General features: G+C 42.1%; 1 protein-coding gene across 2 annotated transcripts in view; it reads right to left on the bottom strand.

Annotated features, from left to right (window-relative positions):
- Positions 1-19801, bottom strand: part of slco2b1 (solute carrier organic anion transporter family, member 2B1) — a 250698-nt gene that overhangs the window by 148000 nt on the left and 82897 nt on the right. For both annotated transcript variants that reach the window (XM_076302397.1, XM_076302396.1), the window contains one exon: positions 11685-11793. In XM_076302397.1, coding sequence (XP_076158512.1) covers positions 11685-11793 — 109 coding nt within the window. The remainder of the gene's footprint in view (positions 1-11684; positions 11794-19801) is intronic.

The raw sequence follows: 19801 nt of genomic DNA, 5'->3' as shown, positions 1-19801 counted from the left end.
AAATCGAACTTTCTCAAAACACATCAGAATGACATGATTTTGATGTCAACTCAACGTATGTACTCCCAATCATCCGTAAATTGATCTAAAGTGCATTTTACTCCAGATAATTCCTTTAAGATAAATTTGTCTTGGAAATAATCTATAATAGTACAGGCCACACAGTACACCACTAGGCAGACATGGGGGACTCGAGTCACATGACTTGACTCGAGTCAGACTCGAGTCACATTTTTTAGGACTTGAGACTTGCTTGATACATGTATAAAAGACTTGACTTGACTTTGACTTGCTATTCATGACTTTAGACTTGACTTAGACTTAAGACAAATGACTTGGAATGACTTGACTTTTTATTTTTTCATAGATATTAAGGAGTAAACTTTACGATTTTAGAAAATCTACTTAGGTGCTGTTGCATGCGTCACGCGAGCGAACCTGTCATTGTTACCAAGTGACGCGACAGACCAACAGCAAGTGCCAGATCAAATGAGACAGACTGAGGTAGGCTAACTTGCAAATATGGAAGGCTCTACGTTTATACCAAAACATAATAATTTTTGGCTACACAGATGATGTATCTGACAACTCAAAGGAGAAATGAAAAGCAGTCTGCAAGTGCGCAAATTAGCGACATAACCACCACCACGTTGATTTTGATCTGTCAAAATTAGTCGTGTTAGAAATAGGGTTGGGCACCGAAACACGGTTCTAATATGGCACCGGTGCCGACGCAAACGGTAGTAACTGCATCGAATAACAACGTGGATTTCGGTGCCTCATTTCGGTGCCATTTTTTTAATTATTTTTTTTAATTAATTTTTTTATACGAGGCACCACTGCATGTCATGCGCCATCTCTAATGTCTTGCTCTGATAGCAACACATCCAGACACAGTTATCGATAGCTAACATAAACACTGGATGTATAAACCAGAGGGGTGCACCACATAGGCCAGTGGACAGTGTTTGATAGCTTGCGTGAGCCCAAGTAGCTTACTTTAAAGCGACATCGTGAGCTCCTGTCAAAATCTAGCACTGGACCTAACTACACACAAGCAAAAGGCTATGAAACAACATCAACAGTAGCCTATATGTTACACAATATCCTTGCTAATGCGCTAACTGGCATTTATCTGAAATGTTATCAGCAAAGTTGTAAGGTGAAAACTTTATTTCACGGTGTGTTCTAAACAACATAATGGCATGATATTAGCCTAATCTTTCATGTGCATGAGGCCCATATAGCATCACAATGAATATGAAGATCATGTTAAAAGTTCGCTGGCAAAAACATAAATATGTAGGTTACATACCTGATGTCACTGAGCTGTCAACGAGGCTACGAAACCATCTCCGTACATTATCGCTAATTAAACTCAGCTGACTGGTGTTAGCGCATAGCCATAGTTGCTGTTAAAATGCCTGGCTAGCACTGGGAATCTAAACACTTCAACACCGACATATAGCCTAACATGTTCAAAACTATTGCGTGTTATGGATTAAGACATGACATTTCTTGAAGTATTTGGGAACACACTGAATTAACTGCTAGTCCCTGTTCCCTGTTAGATTAGCTTGCAAATGCCGTTGTCCATGACCTGGCAGTTTTATGGCAAGCGGTTTTAACATACCTTATGGCAAAACGCCTACACTGGGTAAACTTGAAAGCAGAGCTTACCATTGTGTGTGCATGCATGGCAAGCTGTTTTAACATTTAAATGTATTATTCATAGGAGCAATGAGATATTGATAGTAAATTGAATATAACAGTTCAATTTCATGTTCAAATTTGTCTTATCAATAAAAAAAAGCAATTCATGCTTTAGACCATTTTAATTTAAAACATTTTAATAACAAACAAAGTACCGGTTCAGGCACCGTTTCAGCACCGGCACCGTTTTAAAAGTATCGATTTAGCACCGGTATCGGATAAAACCCAAACGATACCCAACCCTAGTTAGAAACCTAATGTCAAATTTGAGGCATGTTAAGAGTTGGCTTTGAATCTATTATGCTTTTTAGTGAACGCCATATTAGGTTAAAATGTGTGAAATGGCAAAGTGAAACATTTTCTTGTCTAAATTTAATCTTGATATGCTAGCGAAAATGTTGCCAATGTAACCTAAAGTTAGCACCTCTCTTTCTCCCTCCCTCTTAAACACGTCCCTGTTCCATACGTTACAGTCTAGTAGTAACAAAAGTAAGGCCTAGCTAACTGCCAGCAATCAACATAGATAAGTAGCTTACTTCATATGTTAGGCTTATGTATAATGATATAGCATTGACGGTCCTAAATCCTCCTAAAACCCATTGCGCTGTCGCGCTTGTCAAAATTTTGGCAGTGACGTCGGCGGCAGCATTTGATTAATTGATTACTATTTCAACATTATTGGGTCCCTGGAGATGTGACAGGTCAGGACAGGTGTAACTTGAACTGTTTGAATATATTTTCATGATTTGATGTAGCCCAGTGTTTCTCAAACTTTTTCAGACTAAGGACTACTTAACCAATAAAAAAGAAACCCATGGACCACCTAGCTAAAAAAAAAAAGATTAGACCTACTTCATCAGTATATTAGCCTACACAATAGGCCTACTCACTGAACCACCTTGCTTATTGTCTTTGCACTTTGCTTATTGTGTCAGAGGATTCATATGATTTAAACTGGCATATCTTACATAGACAGTGTTGCAGAACTGTTTGGATTTACATATTGCAAACAACTCATCTATACTATATTATACCACGTCTGCTCGCAGACCACTTGGGATAGCTTGCGGACCACCAGTGGTCCCCAGACCACACTTTGAGAAACACTGATATTGCCTACCTAATATTTGAGGCATATTGAAACAATAATAGGCTATTTTATAATAGGTCAAATACATTTATTTTTATTCGTATACATTTTATCTTATTCTATAAACCGTTCAGATGTATGTGGCTTGAATGAATGCAATGTCTATTTGTTTGATACAAATAAAACTCCAGCAGTTCATAACTAGCCTATTTTAACTTTTAAAGGTCTCATTCACCGAGAAACTGTTTAATACTTGTTCCTTTCGAAATACTATAGCTCACTCCAAGTTGCATATACATGCTGCACGTGAAAATTATCTTCTAACCCCATTGCCCGGATTAGCCAATGAAAGAAAATACACGGAAAAACAAGCAAATCAGAAAAAGCCCTTCCCAATGACGCCGAAGGGAAACTGATTATTCATGGCCTTGCCCACCTTGGCTTGTGACCGCCTACAGAAAGACTGGAAGATTTTGCGGCTAGGGGATTGTCTCTCTGCAGCTAGCAGGAGCTAACAGCAAGTTGCTAACATGGCGGAGCAAATTCGTGCCTGTGTTATTTGTGGCAATAACACATCAATGTTGCATGTCTTGCCTTAGAAACAAGAGTTGAGGAAGAAATGGTTGGAATTTATCGTTGGAACACCACCACCGAAGTATAGTGCAACATTAGTTCTGTGTTCCAATCATTTCGACCACACTCACTGTGCCTGCCTACAGTTAGAAAGTGTTTTTGCATCGATGTTCTCAAAACCTGGACGTCACGACGATCAACCACCAGCTCACAGGCTGTAAGTACAAACAAACTTTTCCTCCTAACGACTGTTACAAAATAGCATGTTCATATTCTTCACGTTAGCATGCATGAAAAGGGCACAAGCTAGGCTTAGGCTAGCCTATATTACAGGAAGCTACACCAGGCACGTAACTGAAGTGTTCTGTTCGCGACGTGTACAATCAGAGAATGTCTAATAGGAAGGGCTCCGGTAAAATCCATTAGAGGAATGGTCTATTTTTTTGAACGTAGCCTACAGGCCACGCGCCAGGTGTAGCTACTTCCATTGATTAGACCTATTGGAAGCTAATTGTTGCAGAAGACGCAACGCGAACGGAATGCTTCAGTTACGTGCCTGGTGTAGCTACACTCATAAGTATGACCACACTACCCAGAGATTTAGCTTGTTGAACCTATAATCTTCTAACCTAAGCGTTAAACCACAAATAATAATATTGGCAACAATATCTTATGCTCAACTAAGGACTGGTATTGTTCTAGTATAAACAGGGAAAATCAAAAACACAATACCCTGTGCACTATTAGGCTGAGTTGCTATCACTAGAGCCCAGGTATTTACACTTCAGTCTAATTTATGTCTTCTTGCCATTATTACATTGGCCTTTGTAGGCCTACAATGATGTTTTGTTTGATTACTTGCTGTTTACTTAGTGTTTTGTATGTCTTCCAGAGCACATCCTCATGTTGGGCTACACATCTTTCTAGCCTACATTAGGTCATCACGTTACAAGCAAAGGTTTGTGATCTAACTTTTATTGTTGTGCTAGTTAGTTTCTAGAAGTCTTTTTCTAGTAGGCTAATACAGGTTCTTATGTGCTCGTCAATTTTTGGGAAAGTCAATTCATGGGTTTCATCAGGTCACTTTCCACAGGTGTATAAAATCAAGTACCTCGATTATGAATGCAGACTGCATGGTGCTTGATTAATACACCTGTGTAAATGGACCTGATGAAACCCATGAATTGCATAACAGATATAATTGATATTACTGAATGTCTTCTTGTGGGTGTGCTACTTAGTACATCATACACCTTACCAAGGTCACTAAAATATTTTTGTTTCCATTGTGCCAGTACAGTTTTGTGTGAGATAGTGAATGTCCTGTGTACTATTAGTATCTTGTAACTTGACAGTAGGCTAATACACATTTATTTACTTTAGGTACCCAAACAGAATACTTCATGAAAAGTATGAGTATTGATACAAGCACTTCGGATACACCATGGACATGGGGGCCTGCTACCTCTACTCCCATCAAGCCTGTTCATCCAAGGCCAGCTAGAAGACCTCGGGTTGATCAAGAGGAGGAGGAGGATGAAAGTGACATCTCCACAATAACACCTGATGGCTCCACCTATGGCCCAGCGCAATCAATGAGCAATGTAATAGAATCATCACAGCCAACGAATGTGTTTTGTGTGTTGTCCCTTCGGATACCCAGGACAACACAAGCCGAAACAACAACTCAGACCTTTTTCCCTAAATAATCCCAGCACCATTTTACAAAGGATCTGTAGGCCAGATGTCTGCATCGTCTGGCAAAAAGAGGACATTGTTAATTCTGTGCATAGTTTGGATGTTCTTGTTTTGTGTTTGCATTATTTTAATAGACTGCAATATTACTATTTGTCAGTGTTTCTTAAACTTTTTTCAGACCAAGGACCACTTAAACAATAATAATTTAAACAAAAAAAAAGATCACTGACCACCTAGCAAAAAAAAAAAACCAGTAGACCTACTTCAACAGTATATTACACAATAGGCCTTCTCACTAAAGCACCTTGCTTATTGTCTTTGCACCTTGCTTATGCTGTCAGAGGATTCATATGATTTAAACTGGCATACTGTAGGTTACACCAGTGTTGCAGAACTGTTTGGATTTACATACAAGTTGGCTCAATATTGCAAACAACTCATCTATTATATTTTACCACATCTACTTGTGGAACACTTGAGAGAGCTTGCGGACCACACTTTGAGTACCACTGCTGTATGTAAATATAATAAAGCTATTTATTGAAAATTGACCTGTTTTGTATATTCGTTTTAGGAGGTGCATCAGTTTCTGTCCCTTTTAGGCTAAAAGTTTTTCTTACCTTTCATATCTACTGTCTCACAGGGGGCCATAGTCGTCATGTTTAGTGCATTTTGAAGAGAGTACATTATGTTAAGGCAGACTGGTTCTAATCCTGGGTACAGGGTCATACAGACAACAGGGGTACTGGTGTTGCCCATTTTTCTAACCACATGAGCAATCCCCTTATGAAAAAGTAGTATAGGAATCTTATAGTATTTTGGGACAAAATATTATAATAATCTTATAGGAATACGTATTTTGGGACATACTGTAGAAGTACTACTAATAACTCTATAATATCCTATAACTGCTATAGTAGTCTTATACTATAAGATTACTATAGTACTTTTTCCTAAGGGTCATACGTGACAGAAAACAACTTGAGTAGGCTAACCTCTGCCAATGTAGGCTATCAAAGCCATAGTTTATACTCATTACTGGAGAAGTCTTGCATCACACGTTCTCTGCTTCTGTAGGCATTCTGGTGCAATTCCAGCAAAATATAGCTAGGAATAGGTAAGTGTGTTTGCATTTAGATCTATATATATATTGAGCTATGACCAAGTGGTCTTTCAATGATAGTATCATGGAATTCAAACCATAATCTATTCCAATAGCATACAATTAGCAGGCTAGGTCAGTGGCTGAACTGCATTTAAGGTGCTCATAACCTGTGTTGTGAAGTAAAATATCTACTAGGAAGATTGCAAAGACTTTTGACTGTGTAAAGAAATAGGTCTTTATTTTAAAATTCCAACTGTTTATTACTTGAATGCAAGATGACGATTGCCACAAACGTTTACCTCTTTTAGGAGAAATTTTAAGCCGACATGCAATTGTTACTATTCTATTAAACCAACGTTCACCGACAAACGATCAGGAAGCGGTTCTTCTTCCTACTCGGATACTAGGATCAAACACATGAAGTTGTATCTCCGAAGACATTTTGTGCAACAGTTTTGACTCGAGTTTTAGCCAGGTTTTAGCACTGTAAAGTTGAATATGGAGCACAGCACAGGCAGAATCGGATGAGGACGCACTGGAGGGAGCGTCACAGTACTGTTAGCCAATCAGAGGCGAGGTCATTACCATGTCATGAATATTCATGAGCAAGAGACAAATCCTGTCGTTCCTCCCCTCCCACCTTCCCCACCAAACTAGAACAGCAAGAAATAGACGTAGGAGAGCATTTTTTTCACCAAAACCGGCTCACAGGGCATTCATTAATACTAGAGACCATGGCAAAATTAATGAAACGATGAGATGAGACCTTTAAAATGAAAACGTGGGTAAATCATCATGAATTTGTATGATTTGGCTATGACTTGACTTGACTTGCTTGACCCAAGCTATGACTTGACTTGCTTGACCCAAGCTATGACTTGACTTGACTTGCTTGATTGTCACAAAAAATGACTTGGACTTGCTTGAGACTTGAAGGTTAAGACTTGAGACTTGCTTGTGACTTGCACATCTGTGACTAACTCCCACCTCAGCCACTAGGTGTCATAGGCATGGGTAGTTAAGTAGCAGTAGGCAAAATTAACAAACAAAAGAATATAAGGTACAAACAAACAGACAAACCACGGATAAAAGTTACAAACAAACAAACAGACAGACAAACCACGGATGGCCCGCTCACAGCCTGAACTAATACAAAAAACAAATAACTCAAGGGAAACATTGGTCAGACACTAAAACATGTGCATTTGCTCTCTTTAATCTGGTCTGCCCTCCAAATTAGCCTGGGAGTTGGTCAAGGCTAAAGTTAACACCATCTTGGTCACTGTGATGCTAAGCACTAGTCCTGGTGTGGACTATGGCTACCCTCAATGAGTCTCCAACTACAGGGTTACTGAGGCCTGGCTCCCTCCCGATACCCCCATGAGGCTGTGGTGGAGCAGCCAGTGCTGGTGGGCTGGATGAATCTTGACTGGTGGGAACAGGTTTAAGCTTGGAGCGATGCATGGTCTTAAGGGGGCCCTCCTCCCCATACGGCCTGATCTTATAGTGTGTGCCAATTCCATCCAGACACTCCACGTATCCTGGATTTTGTGGCAACCGTGAAAATGGTTCTTGCAAAAGAGTGTACTGTACATGTACATTACATTTAGCAGACCAGACTTCTTGACCAAAGTCACTTACATACTGTATGCCAGCTATATTACAAGGGATCACATTGTCCCCGGAGCAACTTGGGGTTAAGTGACTTGCTCAAGGGCATAAAAGTGGAAGCCGGGAATTGAACCGACAACTTTCAGGCTACTGCACGCTAGCCCAGCTCCTTAACCACTACACTACCACCGCCCATTAGAAAAAGACTAGAGTGACATGTGGTAATATGGGTGTCTCCTAGCACTAGCATAGACAGAAGTCAGGTACTCTTGATGTTGCACCTCCCAATCAGTCGGTGGACTGTCCCTGTGGTCACTTCCAGTATTTTCAAGTAGGTGGTCGACTGGTAACTGTGGCTTCTGACCGAACATCAGCTCGTATGGGGAGTGCTGTGTGGACTGGTACATGGTGGTATTATAGGCGAACAGGAGCTGAGGGAGCAACTGGGGCCATTTACGCTTCTTTTCAGGGGGTAAGATCCTGAGTAAGTCATGAAGTGTCCTGTTCACATTGACCATTCCCCTCTGGATGATAAGTGGTGGTTCTACTCTTTGTTATGCTGTAGATGTCACACAGGTGCTTCAACAGCTCCCCCTCACAGCTGCGCCCCTGATCAGAGTGGATTCTCCTTGGCACGCCATACACATAGAACCATCTCTCAGTTAAAATCTTAGCTACAGTGGAAGCTCTCTGATCAGGGGTGGCAAAGGTCTGGGTCAACTTTGAGAAAACATTTATGACTACCAGAACATTCTCTTGTCCTGTGCTAGCCCAATCCAAGAGAGTAAAGTCAATGAAGATTATCTACAAAGGCTTAGTAGCTAACAGATTTCCCAAGAAGGTTCTGGCTTGGGTTGTCTTGCTTTAGCAACCACACAGTGCTCACACTCAGAACACCACTTTTGCACCTCATGCCACATCTGGGGCCAGTAGCACCTCTGGCATATCAACTCTGTGGTCCTGTCCACCCCCAGATGGCCATGGTTGTTGTGTAGGCTAGTGAGCACCTCGACCCGCAACACCTTGGGCAGTAAATGCTGCAGCACTGGATCCCTGGAAGAAGGAGCCTGGATCGCTCGGTACAAGGTCCCATCCACTTCCTGTATCTGAAACCACTGCTTTATCAGCTGCTGGACTTTCCTTGGTTCACTCCACTTGTCTTAACGGGTAGGTGGTCGTCCCTGTCGCCAAAACCACATCTGGAAATACAGGGATCAATCCCTTGCAGGACTTTCAGGTCTCTTTTGGTTCGACCAGGGATGGTGTCCACCATACAAGATTCTGTCATCCAAGAGTCTTGGATAGGTGCACTCGAGGCTTACACGTCGGCTATGGCAATCGGCAGGGGGACGTCCAGGCCGTGTGACACAGATCGCACAGTGTTAGTGGGGCTTGTGGGAAGCCTAGAAAGGGCATCGGCATTGCAATTAGCTGTCCCAGGACGATATTTGATGTTGTTTCATGCATTTCTGGCACTCGTTAGGCATACAGTACAGGACCTTTTTCTCTGACTGAAAGTGCGCAGAACTTGTGTGTTTGCATACAATATTTCATACATTTTCTCGGGGGTGATACCCCCCAACCCCCTATTCACCCCTTGCATGTGACATCACGTTTTGTTCGCACCACAGCAAAATAGCCTAGTGGACGGCAAGAACACAAATCAAATCAATGGGTTGTAATGGGACATATCGCACAGCTAGGAGATTATAGTGAGATTTAACCGTAGGAATGCCCTTCCACGACTGTTGGATTATTGTTTGGAATACAACAACATCCCATGTTCTTGCATAGATATATTTTGGTTTGTTTTCTTTGTGTTTCGGGAGTATTTCAACCACAATTGCATACTTATCTCGTGAGTGTATGAAGCACAGCAGCGGTTGCTATAGCAACCATAGACTCTGAACAGGACGGCAGACTACAAGCACTTAGGCAAAGTCTATGGCAAGATCTAAATGTAAACAGATAATACCGTTCAAGGCTGTTTTTATTTCCTATTTATTTCAATTTCAATCGTTAACTTAAAACATGTAAGAAGTAAGTTAATTCGCTGGGCAACATACAAACTGACGAGTTACGTTAGCCCTAGCACTATGAGCTACGATAAACGTTAGCTAGAATAGCTAGCTTCTAAGTGTGGCAGCTAAGTTATTATTTCATGTTCTGATATGACATTCTTAAGATTACCTTTTGGGCTTGAAGAAAAAAATGTCTGTGTCTGCCCGAGCTGCTGCATGTTCACATTAAACGCGGTCACGCACTAAGTGTCCCGGTTTTAGTTCCGACAAATCTGGTCACCCTAGGCTAGCGGTAACTTCTAGCTGCGTTTGTGAGGCTATCATGCAAATGCTGTGCCTTGAAGCAAGCAGTCCTCTTTGCAGCGTCAGAAGAGTAAAAGCACCCCTTCTTATCTGTGACTATCTGATTATTGGCGTGGGTAGGTAATTTAGATAAATTCTGACACCATGTTGAGCGGCGTTGAATAATCGACAGGAGACAGGTCTTCAGCGAACCTCGAATGCCAGGCCTCAGGTTTATTTCATTATTTATATCCCTAGCGCCCCTACCGGGCTCCAAAGGATATAGCTGGCTAGCTAACACCACAGTCACTTCTCCATTAACACCATATTGTTTTGTGTAGTTTGACACTTATGTGGATTTACCGGCTTTTTTCTGTAGTTCTGTAGCCTACTTAAAAAAATCTTCTGTAACTTGGAGTAAATGGAAATTTGATAAGTGGACCTTTCAGGTTTACATTTGAGTACCCCTGGTCTATACGGTTCATACTGAATATCCATATTTATTCATAAATATTAATTTATATTACTATCTGCAGGGGTGGCACGGTTCACAAAACCCACGGTTTGGTTCGTACCACGTTTTTAAGGTCACGGTTTTCGGATCTGTACGGTTCTTGTTGTTATTTTTCCTTTTAATCTTTAACACTTCAGAAATACCATACTTCAGCATTTGATGTATAGCTTAATTATCCACCATTGAGGCTACAGTATTAGTATAGTTATATCATGTAATCATGCACAAACTGAAAGAATTGACTTGACTTTAAGCACATCATCATCTCTGAGGAAAGGTGAGATTTTGATACAGCAAGAGTGAAGACATTGATTTCAAATTGCTTTTCATTTATTTGGCAAACAAGTAGAATCTACAGGCACTTCTGTGTCTTTGTAGCATACTAAGATTGACTGATATATTACGGAATATTTTATTTCTACACATAGCTTAGCCTACCCAAGCTATGCAAAATAGCTTCTAGGCTACCACATAACATTGACAAGCCCTGTAAATGCGCGCTTTCTCTCCTGTCTCTGCCGAATTTGAACGCTCCTCTAGTTTCTCTCAACAGGGCTATTTGCTTGCTGAAACCGAACGTTAGATCTTCCATGTGAGGAGGACCCAACATACATTGTAATATTTTATTTTCGAAGGGTTTTGAGATCTATGGTTATTACCTTTCAGTAAAATTTGTTAATATTTATTAGCCTACTACATGTCTCCCCTGCACATATGAGAGTTTGTCAGAGCCATGCCACTGGATTAAACCTAGAACTACAAACCATCCTCAGGAAGGAAGAGGCCAAAAACTGACAAAGAAGTAGCGTGTTTCAAGAGAGAAAGAGGAGGATTTGACGAGTAAATGATTTGTCCTTGTTTGCTCATGAGTGGTGTAGTAAAGGAGTATATCATCAAACAACACTCTTATACCAATGCAGAGAAATGAAAATGACCATGTCAATGACGGCCCCGTGAGGTCTCATTCCAACAAATCCGGCCCACTGCCTAATATGAGTTTGACACCCCTGGATTAAAGACTGAATGCTGCATCCATCAGAAGAAACATATTTTTTTCTTACAACAGCCAAAACTTACTTTTAATGAACTGTATGAGGGTGAGTTCCTGCATCTGGTCAGGTTTTGATTTTTCAACATTGATTCCTCTCTCCAGTTCAGGGCTGTGTTGTTTATTCATTGTGGTTTCCTGTTAAGTCAAAATAAAGTATTGCTGTGAATAGTTGTAAAATCAGCCATCATATCGCACACAGTCCACAAAAACAGTTCTGACCAACAAGTAATTTCAGGCCAACTCATCAAAAGAAAACTAAGGACATGTAATGGATTTTCATGACAATTCAGGTCATTTGTTAGCCTGGATGCCAGCCGAACAAGCCCCACCCAATGATTCAAAATTTGTTATTAACCAATGATTCAAAAATCTTTGATAAACAGGGTAATTTGGAGATGGGATGGTAATTATTTAAATCATCTCTATCAACCCCTTTGTGCAAAGGTGTCACATGGGCTAGTTTCCATGCACTAGGAAATATGCCCATCACAATGGAAAGATTAAATATATGCACTATATGCTTTGTGATAATAGGAGCAGACAATTTAAGGAAAAAAGGATTTAAATGATCTTCTCCAGTAGCACTCCTAGTGTCAATAGCTTGTAATGCCTCAAACACTTAATTTTGAAAGAAAGGTTGTAATCTCGGCTTCACTGAAAATGAGGACTACCCTCAATGAACCTCCGAGAATAGATTGAATTTTGACACACTCACAGAATTCTGGCTCTGAGCCAATGTGGAAGGGGTGGAGCGTGATAGGAGTTGTTATTGTTATAGTGTCAGTATAGAAATTGAACCAATGGGCCACTGACTGTCCTTGCATTGTTGCCCATGTTTTAAAATAACGTTAACAAATAATAATTTAATTCAATCGGCCCAAAATGTACGCTGGCCCACCGGGAAAATGCCGGAATGGCAGATGGCCAGTCTAGCCCTGAACACACCTGATAATTATGTCCCAATGGAGCACGAACAGACTCAAATTCTGAATTGAGTATGACAATGTCAGGCTACTCATTTGTGTCACTGTGTCAACATTAGTCTTCCAGTAATTTTAAAGTTTAAAGGAACCATATGTAAGATTGTGGCCAAAACTGGTACTGCAATCACTTTCAAATTACTGTAGAGCCGTGTATCCCCTCCCCCTCCCCCTGACTCGAGGTTGCCAACCCGGATGCCGAAACACTACTGACTTTGTGATTAGTAGATAGGTGGAGGGTGGCGCATCAGGCCAAAACACAACATGACATGACAAAACACAACATAAACATAATTTGAGGGCTGCAACTTCACTTTTTAAATGACAATATCCTGGCCGGACTACTGTTGTTAGTGATATCAGTATTTGAAATGAACATGATTTCTTAATGTCTAGTGACATATCAGGGCCATTTTATGATTAATTGAAATACATTTCTTACATATGGTTCCTTTAAGTTTTTGACTCTAGTGAGACAAGAAAAAACTGACTGTTCATGGTTTTATTGCAACCAAAAACTAAAACAGATACAGAAACACACTTCTCATGCAAATCACAGCAGAAGAGAATAAGGTTGAAACCCTAATATTGTTGCTGTCGGGTGGAAACCTCGTGACTCCCTTTTTGGGACTATTGGTCAATCTTCATGTCAGTGAAATAGCTTGGGACTAAATCTCTTAACTCCATTGGACCCTCCAACCGTCTGCAAGATCTTGTCATCCTGAGGAGCCGCGCAAAAACAATCCTGGAGTGAGGAAACCCGAAGTAATCAGGCAGCTTTATTACCCCAGCTTTCCTTGAGGTCGGGAACAATAGCACAAGCAGGTGCAGCACCTGCAGGCATTCCACCAGAAAGCCATTTTAGTGGCACTAGGAGGCTCAATAATAATAATAACCACTCCCTTTAGGGACGGGGTTTTTCACTTTGATACCCCAGCATTAGCCAAGACGCTTAGGAAGGCTATCCTGCTCAACCAGATTAGGGAGTTTGTAGTGGTAGAATTTACAGAGCATTTAAAGAGACTTCCAAAACTACAAAGGCAAAGACCTACAGCACTCCCAGGATTGGGCAATAATAGCAGAGCTGCGCAAGAAGAAATTTGTACAACGCAAATATGTGAATAGCCACACTAACCTACAAGATTTCGAGCATGAGGGGAAACAGGTGGGGCAATTAGTTCAAAGAAATGACTATATACACAATCAGACATACCTGGCCACAGGCATCCTGTCAAACGCTATATGCATATTCCCTAAGGCAGCGGTTCCCAAACCTTTTTTCCCGCGTATCACCACCTACATCCTAACTCGGCTCATGTACCCCCACCATCCGACACATAAAAACATAACACATGCTATTGACACATTCCAGGAATTACATTAATACACAGGATTAGATGTTAAAATCTCTTGTGCCAAAATCCAAGGTAAAAACACATAAAGAAGCCCCTGCTCAAGTTTAACTTTAAAAAGCACACTACCCACAAATCCGCCAACAAATGGTCACAAACACAATACAAATGGCCCATCCAACAGCAGTATATAGTATGCGGCATGTCATTGGGGTTATCAAGTGGGCACCCTCATTCACCGATGTTTCGTTAAGTTAGGCCCACGACATCTCATGAAGGCTTAACAGTGAAACCAGCGTCCTGGAGACACTCCCCTCCATGCTGCCACCATATTACCACATTGAAATATCCAATACCCAAAATACTCTGAACCAGCCCAGGCATGGTCAAGGTTGGCTAGGTTGGCCCGTCCCGTTGATGTGGACTGAACCATAACCATAAAAACCCTGGCCAACCAACCATCAACCTAGGCACAGCCCATCACAAACACAAAACAAATTAGCCAGTTAGCTTAGCCCGTTAGCTTAGGCCCCATCACAAACACAAAACAAATTAGCCAGTTAGCTTACGCCCCATGCTGCCACCATATTACCACAACAAACATCCAAATACCCTTAACCAACCTAGGCATGGTCTAAGTTGGCTAGGTTGGTCCGTCCCGTTGATGTGGACTGAACCATAAACCATAAAAAACCTTAGCCAAGTACCATCAACCTAGGCACAGTCCATCACAAACACGAAACAAATGAGCCAGTTAGCTTACCTTAGCTTGCGCCCCAGGAAGGGTAACTTCTCCTTACCCACAACCATTCGCTTGCCCGTTCTGCTGCTTACTAACCACCTGCCTTAGACTTCGACCACAAATGCCCAATTCAGACAGCAAGCCAATAGCAGATCTGGCCACAAACCCACGTGCACCGATTTCAATAGGCCTTAATCGTGCACTCCAACCTCGCTTAGCTGCCTCCTCTGCTATTTCAGTGTATTTAGCTCTCTTCAGCTCATTGGCCACTTCCACTCTGTCTTCCCAAGGAACAGTGAGTTCAATGAAGTAAACTATCTTCTCTGAATCCGACCATAGAATTACGTCGGGTCGTAGCTTAGTACTCACTATATGTGGAGGTACCGCCATCTGCCAAGATCAACCTTCATTTCCCAGCCCGCCCCATTTTTCAACTGGCCGGTTTTACACCTGGCCTTTGCGGAACAAGGTTTATCCCCCTGACATACAAAGTTAATTTGCCTTACCCCTTTACTAGCTGCTAATGAATTGACTTCTCTCCTTTTATCCTCTATTGCCGCTGCCACACATTTCAATATCTGGTTATGACGCCATGTATACCGCCCCTGGGTGAGACTTACCTTGCACCCTGATAGGATATGGTCATTGGATATGGTTCCAGGAATCATGTTTAATTAGCCCCCCTACATGATAACAAATAACAAAATCTAAATGTGCAACTGGTCTATGAGCTCTCACACTAAAAAAACAGTGTGGAGAACAACATTATGAAACATTATGAAACGCGTCAGACCGCACTCCTACAACATCTAGGGGCTGCTGGAACATCTTTTTCAGCATTCGCGCCTCTCTCCGAGAGTGAAGTATCTAGACTCCTGACATGTAGCCATCCTACCACATGCTCGTTGGACCCTATACCTACGAGCCTACTCCAGTCCATCAGCCCGACCATCGCACCAGCTATCACACATGTGATCAATGCCTCGCTAACCTCTGGCACATTTTCAACAGCGTTCAAAATGGCCCGGGTAACATCGTTACTTAAGAAAACTTCTCTCAACCCTGCTCAAGTCGAGAACTACCGCCCTGTCTCACTCCTGCCTTTCCTATCCAAAGGCATTGAACGAGCAGTTCAATCCAAACAGGTCTCTGACTTCCTTTCACAGAACAACCTTCTGGATCCAAATCAGTCTGGGTTCAAAAGCGGCCACTCTACTGAAACGGCTCTGCGGTCTGTAACAGAAGCCTTAAAAGAAGCCAGGGCGACCGCTCGGTCATCAGTACTCATTCTGCTTGACTTATCGGCTGCCTTTGACACGGTTAATCACCGCATCCTTCTCTCTATACTCTCTAACATGGGAATCTCCGGTTCTGCTCTTTCCTGGTTTGAATCCTACCTCACAGAACGCTCGTTTAACGTATCATGGCTTGGACAGCTATCTGCACCTCACCATCTCACCACAGGGGTCCCCCAGGGCTCAGTGCTGGGCCCCCTTCTCTTTGCTATCTACACCACCTCCTCGGGACAGATTATCCGTTCGCATGGCTTCTCATACCACTGCTATGCAGACGACACACAGCTCTATCTGTCCTTTCCACCTGATGACCCTTTGGTTTCAGCACAGATCTCGGATTGCCTCTCAGACATAGCTACATGGATGAAGGCACACCACCACCAGAAACTGAACTGCTGGTCCTCCCAGCTAAACCATACTCCACGACATCAACATCAAATTTGACTCCCTGTCTGTTTCACCTACCAGGACTGCAAGAAATCTAGGAGTTGTTCTCGACAACCAACTAACCTTCTCAGATCATGTTGCCTCAGTCGCCCGGTCGTGCCGTTTCGCAGTCTACAACATACGGAAAATCAGGACTTACTTGACTCAAGATGCTACCCAACTCCTGGTTCAGGAAATAGTCATCTCACGACTTGACTACTGCAATGCCCTCCTGACAAGTCTCCCAACCTGCACAGTGAAACCCCTTCAGATGATCCAGAATGCGGCGGCGAGCCTGGTCTACAACCAAACCAAAAGAGCACATGTTACCCCGCTGCTCATCCAGCTACACTGGCTACCTATGGCGGCCCGCATCAAATTCAAGGCTCTAACGCTTGCCTACAAAGTAGTCTCCGGTTCTGCTCCCACCTACTTGAATGCCCTCATACAGACATACGCTACCTCCAGACCGTTGCGCTACGAACGACGTCTAGCTCTACCACCGGTACGCTCAGGCCAATCCAAACATCTGTTGTTCCTCGTTGGTGGAACACACTGCCAGTTCCTACAAGGGCTTGCTGATCCTAGCACTTACCACCCGTCTTCAACTGACATTCAACTGTTTAAAAACAGCACTCACTGATGCACTTATTCTTACTGTACTCTACCGTTTTTAAATTGTCCTAAAATTGTTGAGAGATTTGCTCTAAAACTTAAACTGTTCACCTTGTTGTTAGTCGCTTTGGTTAAAAATGTGTCAGCCAAATGTAATGTAACACAAAGAACAAAGAGAACATAGGCTAAAGATTAAAAAAAAAACATTTTAACACCTTTCAGACATTGCCTTTTTCATGCCTTTTTCATCTCGCATACCCCCTAGTGGAAGCTTGTGTACCACCGGTGGAACACATAACACAGTTTGGGAATCCCTGCCCTAAGACGTTAAATTAAGGTGGAGGAGGAGGAGATGGAAAGAGTATTGACAATGATACATAATGCAATTGGCCACAGTGCACTGACATGCACAAGGTCATGGCTGAATACCAAAAAATGAAAATGGCCTATCCCACAATATAACATATTTAAGAATGAAAACTAATTTGTGGATCCATCCACACTCGAACCTTCGCCAAAATTTAATAATTGAAATCATCAAATTAAAAAAAGTTTATTTCCAGTGAATACTGTTTTTTTAATAACAAAAAAACAGTAGTGGCAGAGCGTGGCAGTGGCTACTAGGGTCAGAGACCGTGGCAGATTCATTGGTCAGTCTGCAAGTAGGTGACAGGCTTTGCTAACAGGGTCGGGGGAAACTGCATTAATTAAAAAGTCATTAAAGGAACACGCCACCCAAAATCAGTAGTAATATATGTTCTTACCTTAACTTTCACGAGTTGAGTCATACCTCTCCCGCGCCGGTAGGTGCACTCAAACGCTCTGTCGCGCGGCGCGAATGTGTTAGCATGTTGCTATGCTAGCGGGCTCTGCCGTGGCCGTAGAGAGAGGAACATAGCAGTAATCAAACACCTCCATTTTTTCCCTACTTAAATACAGTTGCACGAGTAGTTGATAAAAATGTGTACGTCACACAACATGAAACGTGGTGATTTTCCAAGCGAATAAACAGGAGAACTACAATGTGTGGCGCAATAGCACTTGGGAGTACTTCGACCTAGCGTGGTAATATTATTAACACCTAATTGTAGATCCTATCCACCACAGAGTTTAGAATCCATGCTGGATCGACCCTCAGCCTCTCCCCTCTGAGCGAGAGAGAGGCACACACACTAGAGATGCGCTGATGGGCTATTATTTCAACCATAACTGCATAGCAAAACTTATCATCCATCAGCCATCCATCAGCACCAAAGTTTGTTGACCAATTTTCAAAACTGCACCCGCCCACCATCCGTTGGTTGTTTTAACCCATTCGCGCTGGATGCTGCATGACGCAACATTGACCCTCCCGCTGGATGCTGCGTAGCGCAGCATACTTTTTATGTCATGTTTCTAGGTGCTACAGAGGCTTAGATATTAAATTTTGGTAGACGGTGACAATTTTTAGTATGTTTTCAGAAAACCCTCAGGAAATAAGGTTATTTAGTCTAGAATGCCATAGGATTCTATAGCCGTTTTTAGCAGGCATTTTAGGAGTAAATGGGTTAATGTAGGCTATATGGGTGATGCAGCGCTGCTGACGTGAGGCTAGAAAGCCCTTGCCTGTTCTAGAAAGACTGATCTAATGCAGCAAATATATTAAAAGGCTGAAGTCGTACATTGGCTAGGCCTATCCCCAGAATATCAGCAGCAAACTCAGTCTCTGTCGCGCAAAACAGTCTCCAAATAAAACGCACATCGGCCTGTTGCCTATTCTGCCAGCTTGTGACAATATATCGTCCAGAATGCTTGATTGCATTGCATTCTCCACATTTTTAGATACATTTTCATGTACCACATCAGCATTTTTGTTCAGTGAATCTTTTGTAAATTACTTTACAATTACCGTCGGGCCCTTGTCAGCAGACTTCGGCTTGCCTCTTGCCACTATTCACTCCTTGTCTTCCGATGTCTTTTCTGAGTCATCTACAGATGTTTACACACATTCACCTCCCTAAATAGAACCAACTTGACGTTGACTTCAACCTGTGTTATATCCTAGATGAGACTGCCTGGGTTATTTTGTTTAGATATTAGCCTATATATAAAACACATAATTGTAGCCTACCATTCAGGGAATAGCATTTAAAAGAGAGACAGAGAGCGATATGACTCAGAAATGACATCGGGCGATGGCAGTGCGAGATGTTCAGAACGTAAGAGCTAAAACTTCTACAAACTCCATTACATCCACAGCGGAAAAAGAAGGCAAGAAAAATAGTCGGAAAACTTAGATGTGTAAGGCAAGCAAGCAAGTTTGGCGGTTGTTACTAAAAATGTGAACATGCACGTTGCACTGTTGTGCGGTGGACTTTCAGAATGAATGGAGTCGGAGTTTCTTTAATATCGAGGCGTCATATTTGTCCGATGGCTTGCTATAAAATGAATTGCGATGTCTGTCTGAAAAAGACGCGCTCGTGCAGTCAAAATGAATGGGAGTCTTCAGAACAGGCTTGTCAGTCAACCTGACATATGTGTAAAGTAGCCTATAATGTGAATGACTTATTTTATCAAGGATTTCTTTCTTTTTGCAAAAAATAAAGTACAATAGGCATTAATTAGTAGGCCAGGAGCATGCTGAAATTATGTGGCAAATTGCGTTTTTTATTACAATGATAAAATTGTAAAAGGACGTGACCGAAGCTGAGGCAGCAGGCAATAGGCCTATAGGCCCGACGGTAATTGTAAAGC

Source organism: Alosa pseudoharengus, unplaced genomic scaffold, assembly GCF_046254945.1.
Source record: "Alosa pseudoharengus isolate Yale_2024_CS ecotype anadromous, Long Island Sound unplaced genomic scaffold, YU_APseudo_1.1 YU_APseudo_1.1_scf_23, whole genome shotgun sequence".
NCBI classification, from domain to species: domain Eukaryota; kingdom Metazoa; phylum Chordata; class Actinopteri; order Clupeiformes; family Clupeidae; genus Alosa; species Alosa pseudoharengus.
This window is presented reverse-complemented; position numbering and strand designations above follow the sequence as displayed.